General features: G+C 35.9%; 1 protein-coding gene across 2 annotated transcripts; it reads left to right on the forward strand.

The window, feature by feature from the left end:
* The first annotated feature begins 421 nt into the window (after positions 1-421).
* On the forward strand, positions 422-3,637 carry LOC117603281 (uncharacterized). Of its 2 annotated transcripts, XM_034322270.2 has the most exons (7): positions 422-568; positions 904-1,270; positions 1,347-1,640; positions 1,714-2,136; positions 2,207-3,028; positions 3,100-3,297; positions 3,366-3,637. In XM_034322270.2, exons 2-7 carry the CDS (start codon positions 959-961, stop codon positions 3,486-3,488), a joined length of 2,172 nt encoding a protein of 723 aa, XP_034178161.1. In that variant the 5' UTR covers positions 422-568; positions 904-958; the 3' UTR covers positions 3,489-3,637. The 2 variants fall into 2 exon arrangements, with proteins under 2 accessions (XP_034178161.1, XP_034178162.1); XM_034322271.2 differs by lacking the exon at positions 422-568 and having other exon boundaries at positions 1,064-1,259.
* Positions 3,638-7,201: the final 3,564 nt, after the last annotated feature.

The raw sequence follows: 7,201 nt of genomic DNA on the forward strand, positions 1-7,201 counted from the left end.
TCGAATTGAGATATTCAACAATTTTTAAGTCTTTTAAAAAATTGTAAATTATGGTAATAATTAATTGGTACATTATTTGTACAACGATTATGATTGCACCATTAAATAATGCATAAAATTATTGTTACATATGATGTCCTAATTTCTTATACAGTACCGAGCATGGTACTGCATCGATAATGGCACCGTGTTAAAAATCATGTTAAAATTAAGTTTTTACAACATTTTCAATTTATTAAATTAATTATTTTACAAAAACTATTGTTTTTAACACAAATTAAACCATTAAAGTACCTTAATTTACAACATAAACTTAAAAAAAGGAAGACAATACCATTATCTACACGGATTAATTGTAAAAGAGCGGTGATTTACAAATTTAAAGTATTAAATAAATAGAAAGTGAACAATAATATAAATGATTCTATTCATAGTAAAATCATCGATTCTCTAATTACGAATGCTACTATTGTGGCGCCATCATCAATGCCATAATCATTTTGTCAACACAGTGACTACAGCACCTATCCTTTGTATACGACGTCATATGAGTAAGGCAATGATTTTGGTAAGTCTAAGCTACGTTTGAGACAGGATTTGAAAATTCTGTTCGACGTATCAATTAATTATTAAATCTAATTTGTAATCTTATCTGTTAATGCAATTGATAACGTTATATCACAATAAGTTTATGATGTAACCTCTTAAAAATATATGATTGTCTTTTGTTTCTTTTTTCGTTAATTTCTTCAAGATTCAAATTATTCCAAATGTTATAATTTTCGATATTTCGCAATCGAACTTACATTTGAAAATATACATTTTAAATTTTTCTCTCAACTGATTTGTATTCGTATTTTTAAATTACTAATAAGTTGACCAGATTGACGTGAATTGTTACAGTGCTGTTGGACATTGGGATCATTGGATTAATATCAATGCGGATTAATACTCAACCATGGAGTCCAATGAAGCAAAAAAATCTTCGTTACAAAACCAAAACTCAACCGAATCATTGAGCATTGACTCAAGATACATTGAACCAGAAAGTCACTTACAAAGTCTTGGTTTTACCATAGATAATGGAAAGGCTAGATTTAAATTGGATGATGATACATCTGCATATTCAAATGCTGCATTAACAAGTTTTAATGTTGTTGACACAGATGATACATTATCCTTTGTGGTATTAGGTAAAGACTCATTGGATGCTATTCAAGCATCATCCCTTGCATCATATGTTGACATCCAGCAAAAGAGTATGTCTGTTGTATGTGTCTGTTTAACTAAAAATTAATATTTAAAGTAAAAGAATTATACTAATCACAATTGTTATTTGTTTACAGGATTACAACTCCATGATCGCATTATGGGATTCAACAGAAGTACATAAAAAGCTAAATGAATTACTGCAAGAAAATACGAAGCTGAAAGAAACATTAAAACAGAACAACATAGCTATGAAACAGCAGTTTAATACCTTGTCCAATTGGCAGGAAGAAATCATGAAAGTTCATCAAAATCATAAAAAGAAATTTGCTGAAACTAGAGAGTTAATAAATTACCTCAAAAAGGAAAATACTGATTTGAAAATGAAACTAACTTCCGAGCAACCTAATAATACGGAAATGGGATATGATGTAGGTTATATGGTATTATTTTATACTTTACTTTTGTTAATAATATTAACTTAATATTATTTTTTGATTATAGCTTCTCAATATAAACAGTATTCAAAATGGTATAAAAGAAAATCAAAACTCTATTCCTCAAAATGAACTCGAGGAGAAAGTATTACTTTTAACAGATGAATTAGATAATTCAAAACTTAAGTGCGAAAAATTATCCTCTGATGTTGGGAAACTGGTTAGTATATCAAATTTAATGAGCTCTCAGTTGATGCAGGCTACTTCTACAATCCAAGAACAAAGGCTGAATATAAAAAAATTAGAAGTGGAAGCTTTAATGTCAAAGTCCATTGATTCTAATTATTTTAATCAGCCTATTAATTATTCTACTTCTGAACAATCAAAGCCTATGAATAAATGTGCGGAATGTGAACAGTGTCTGAAAAAAGACAAGGAAATTAATTCTTTAAAAGAATCGATTGTTGTGCTTGAACATAAGTTAGAACATGTAAGTATTTTGATGCTCGCGTAAAAGATCATTTCTTTAACAAGATTTCTTAAGTATATAACATTTTTAGATTACTACCCCTGTACAATTTTGTATAAAAAGTTCAGTAAATCCGAAAAAGTACTGTCAACGAAATATTACAAAAATCAAAGATTACAATGATAAGTCGCAAGAACTAATAGCTTGTTTTGATAAGCAGCTAAATCAGTGCACTGTTATAGGAGAGTACCTGAAAAATCTCACACAAATGTTAGGAAACAAAATTTCTTGTAATGTAATGTCGGACTCTGAACAATTTAACGATCAGTTATTAAATTGTTATCAGAAGTTTATTGAAGAACAACAGAAATTTTCCGAGGATATAAAAATCGCATGTACAGTACAAAATCAATTTCAGAAAATTCTATTGGATTGTAATTCAATAGTTGATGAATTAGAAACAACGATGAATACAAATATTGAAGATGGAGCAATAAAAAATAGTGTTACTTCTGAATCTGCACGAAACATTGCAGAATTAAAAAAGCAAACCACTGAAAACAAACAGTTACTGGAAGAAGAAAAAGTGTTACTTAGTAGGGAAAGAGAGAAGCTTGAAGAGGAGAAAAATTTGTTAAACGACCAGAGAAAAACTCTTGAATTAGAATACAAAAATTTAAATGATTCCAAAGAACTTTTGCGACAAGAAAGAATAAGCTTACACGAAGAGAAGTCATCTTTGGATCAACAGAGTCAACTTTACGAAAGTCATTATAAAAAGACATTAGAAGCTGAGAAAACAAAGTTTGAAGCAAAATATAGTCAGTTAGTAGGAGAAATTGGTACTCTTCATGAGAGTATACAAAAGAAGGAGCTGTGTATTAAAGAATTACAAAGGGAAATGGTACAGCATGTAAGTATAAATTAGTAATTATTTATTTTTAAAAGTAACAAATATGATAATACTTTTCTATCCCCATATAGTTAGAAAATGCCAATTTGCTACAAACTCAATTGAAACTTTACGAAGAAGATTTCAAACATGAGAGAAAAATTAAGGAATCGTTATTAGATGAGCGAAATAATTTAAGTACGGACTTACAGAAACAGATAGAGTTCAATGCAAAATTACAGCAAGAAATTACTCGTTTATCGCCTAATAGAAATATATCTGAAAATCAAGTAAGTTTTCACGTAATTTCTGTACATACAATTTAATTCTTAAAATTAATTGATAATTTAAATTTCAGAGCAATGCGGGTAGATTAGTGCCTCCATTGGTATCAACATTTATATGCCCAAAATGTGATTCCACATTTCGAGATATGCAATCCTTGGACCAGCATATTGACCACTGTTTGTGTTTGGATTAATATGAAATTGTTCATTATTATCTTGACTATATATGCTTAGGCAATATAAATATTAAAAACTACGATAACTACAGATGTTATTAAATAGAACTGTAGGGAGATACACATAAATTTTAATGTACTAAACATCGTATATAAGACAGAATAAAATAAATAATATAAATTTTATTTATCATCAAAATTTTATTTGCAACTATAATCACAAACGATAGACTTGTCCTTGTCCTTGTTTCCTTGTTCTTGGGATGTTAGGAACCCCGAAGCACTCTGCATACCGACTTGATATCATTTTGGGGTGTTAAGGACCCCTAAGCACTTTGCATACCGATTTGATATCATTATGGGGTGCTAAGGACCCCAAAGCACTATTCATATCGACCCGATATCATTTTGGGGTGCTAAGAACCCCAAAGCACTATGCATACCGACCCGATATCGTTTTGGGGTGCTAAGAACCCCTAAGCACTCTGCATACCGACTTGATATCATTTTGGGGTGCTAAGGACCCCTAAGCACTCTGCATACCGACTTGATATCATTTTGGGGTGCTAAGGACCCCAAAGCACTATGCATACCGACCCGATATCGTTTTGGGGTGCTAAGAACCCCAAAGCACTATGCATACCGACCCGATATCGTTTTGGGGTGCTAAGAACCCCTAAGCACTCTGCATACCGACTTGATATCATTTTGGGGTGTTAAGGACCCCGAAGCACTCTGTATACCGACCCAATATCGTTTTGGGGTGTTAAGGACCCCTAAGCACTCTGCATATCAATTTGATATCATTTTGGGGTGTTAGGGACCCCGAAGCAGTCTGCATACCGACCCGATATCGATTTGGGGTGTTAAGGACCCCTAAGTACTATGCATACCGACTTGATATCATTTTGGGGTATTAGGGACCCCGAAGCACTCTGCATACCGTCCTAATATCATCTTGGGGTATTAGGAACCCCAAATCACTCTGCATACCGGCCTGAAATCATCTTGGGGTGTTAGGGACCCCGAAACTCTCTGCATACCGACCTAATATCATCTTGGGGTATTAGGAACCCCAAAGCACTGTCTCTACCTACCAACCGGATATCATCTGGGGTGTTGGGGACCCCGATGCACAGGTGATACTCTGCACACCGTCATAATGGCATCTGGGGTGTCTGGGACCCCGATACTAAAGGACAGACGTCTTTGCGCTTTACATATATGAGATTTTTTCTACCACACCTCATACTGACAACCAAAAAGATACAATTCTGATTCCCTTTTATTCTATTTTTTTCGGAATCGGTCCAAATTAGTATAAGACATAACAGTGATTAAAATAAATGTCTGTAATCACTTGCATCCAGTTTATGCGGCTTGCTAAATAAATCATTTCAAAAAAGCAACTGAGTTATTATTTAATTTATCCAATTTCCGTTCTAAGTAATTTATTTTATTTCCACAATTTCCATTCTGTGTTATTTATTTAATGCAAATAATTTCCGTCTCCAGTTATTCATTTGATTGACTTAAATTTATCACTGCATTCCCTACATCCCAGCAACCCTTACATATCTACATTCTTTTCATCGTTAAATTGTCGTCACCCCTAAATTCTTTTCATCCCTACATTCTTTTCATCCATACATTCTTCCCATCCCTACATTCTTCCCATCCCTACATTCCTTCCATCCCTATATTCCTTACATCTCTTCATCCCTTAAATCCCTACATTCTCTTCGTCCCTACATTCCTTACATTTCTTCATCCCCCACATCCTTACATTCTGTTCATCCCTACATTCCATACATCTCTTCATCCCTTAAATCCCTACATTCTCTTCGTCCCTACATTCCTTACATTTCTTCATCCCTTAAATCCCTACATTCTCTTCGTCCCTACATTCCTTACATTTCTTCATCCCCCACATCCTTACATTCTTTTCATCCCTACATTGCTTACATCGCTGCATCCCTTACATCCCTACATTCCTTACATTGCTTCATCCCTTATAATAAATATATTATGAAGACGGCTTATAAAGAATTTCGCGAAAATTTCGAAAAAATAGCGCCCCCTAGCGGCAAAAATTTGAACTAAAATTTCGATGTCGAATCAGCGCCATCTGGATTCGGAAAAAGGAACTAAAGCAGGCACCATTTTTGGCCCTCTGGCGGCAAAAATGTGAACTAAAATTTCGATGTCGAATCAGCGCCATCTGGATTCGGAAAAAGGAACTAAAGCAGGCACCATTTTTGGCCCTCTGGCGGCAAAAATGTGAACTAAAATTTCGATGTCGAATCAGCGCCATCTGGTTTCGGAAAAAGGAACTAAACCAGGCACCATTTTTGGCCCTCTGGCGGCAAAAATGTGAACTAAATTTTCGAGGTCGATACAGCGCCCTCTGGCGGCGAAAAAAGGAACTAAATTTGTACAAAATTGCGCGGGTGAGGTACAAAAGAGATGCAGGAATATAGGTGAGACAAGGATATAACGGATGCAGGAATATAAGGGAGGTAGAGGTGTAAAGGATGCAGGAATATACGGGAGGTAGAGGTGTAAAGGATGCAGGAATATTAAGGGAGGTTGAGGTGTAAAGGATGCAGAAATATAAGGGAGGTTGAGGTGTAAAGGATGCAGGAATATAAGGGAGGTAGAGGTGTTAAGGATGCAGGAATATTAAGGGAGGTTGAGGTGTAAAGGATGCAGGAATATAAGGGAGGTTGAGCTGTAAAGGATGCAGGAATATAAGGGAGGTTGAGCTGTAAAGGATGCAGGAATATAAGGGAGGTAGAGGTGTAAAGGATGCAGGAATATAAGGGAGGTGGAGGTGTTAAGGATGCAGGAATATTAAGGGAGGTTGAGGTGTAAAGGATGCAGGAATATTAAGGGAGGTTGAGGTGTAAAGGATGCAGGAATATTAAGGGAGGTTGAGGTGTAAAGGATGCAGGAATATAAGGGAGATAGAGGTGTAAAGGATGCAGGAATATAAGGGAGGTTGAGCTGTAAAGGATGCAGGAATATAAGGGAGGTTGAGCTGTAAAGGATGCAGAAATATAAGAGAGGTTGAGGTGTAAAGGATGCAGGAATATAAGGGAGGTACAGGTGTAAAGAATGCGGGGATGTAATGGGTGCAAGGATCTAAGGGATGTAAAGAATGCATATAGGAGCGATAAAATCAACACGTTCTTTCTCCTAATGAGTTTATTTAATAAGCTGGGAAGATAAATACAGTAAATTAAATAAATGCAGAAGATAAAATAAGGATCTTGTACAGGTAGATCTGCACCCCTCGGCGGTCGCTGTAAGACTGAGGTTCGCTCTAGGTCGAACTGTTAATGACGGCAATGCAACCAACGAAAAATCTGTATTACGCGTTTACTTGTTTGTTCACCTTTACCCGAATCGGTCTCCGCAGACTGTTTTTTTTTTTTTTTTTTTTTTAACGTGAGGAAATCTTGCATAAGACCCCCTGCCGTCCCTTGGGACAGGGCAGCGGGGGAGTGTCAGATTCTTACTGACTAAAACCTCACGGCGACCGGCACTGGCGTTAAAGAAGGGCTCCAGGATCTTATACATACTTAGGAGCCCTTTACGCCTTGCACACTGGTGCCTATTTCGGGGGAGGTCCAAACTAGGACCTCCTCCTGCTACCTTACTCTATGGCCGACGCCAGGGGTCGCACCCAGTGCCGGCCTTTTCTCGGGCCGCGTGCAAGGGTGTCCGGA

Source organism: Osmia lignaria, chromosome 4 (assembly GCF_051020975.1).
Source record: "Osmia lignaria lignaria isolate PbOS001 chromosome 4, iyOsmLign1, whole genome shotgun sequence".
Lineage (NCBI taxonomy): Eukaryota > Metazoa > Arthropoda > Insecta > Hymenoptera > Megachilidae > Osmia > Osmia lignaria.

Excerpts from the sequence above, each read along its gene's own strand:
- LOC117603281 (XM_034322270.2), top strand. The coding sequence starts at position 959 with ATGGAGTCCAATGAAGCAAAAAAATCTTCGTTACAAAACCAAAACTCA. Across the intron at positions 1,271-1,346 it reads AGCAAAAGAGTATGTCTGTT|GATTACAACTCCATGATCGC; the intron begins GTATGTGTCTGT and ends ATTTGTTTACAG. Across the intron at positions 1,641-1,713 it reads ATACGGAAATGGGATATGAT|CTTCTCAATATAAACAGTAT; the intron begins GTAGGTTATATG and ends TTTTGATTATAG.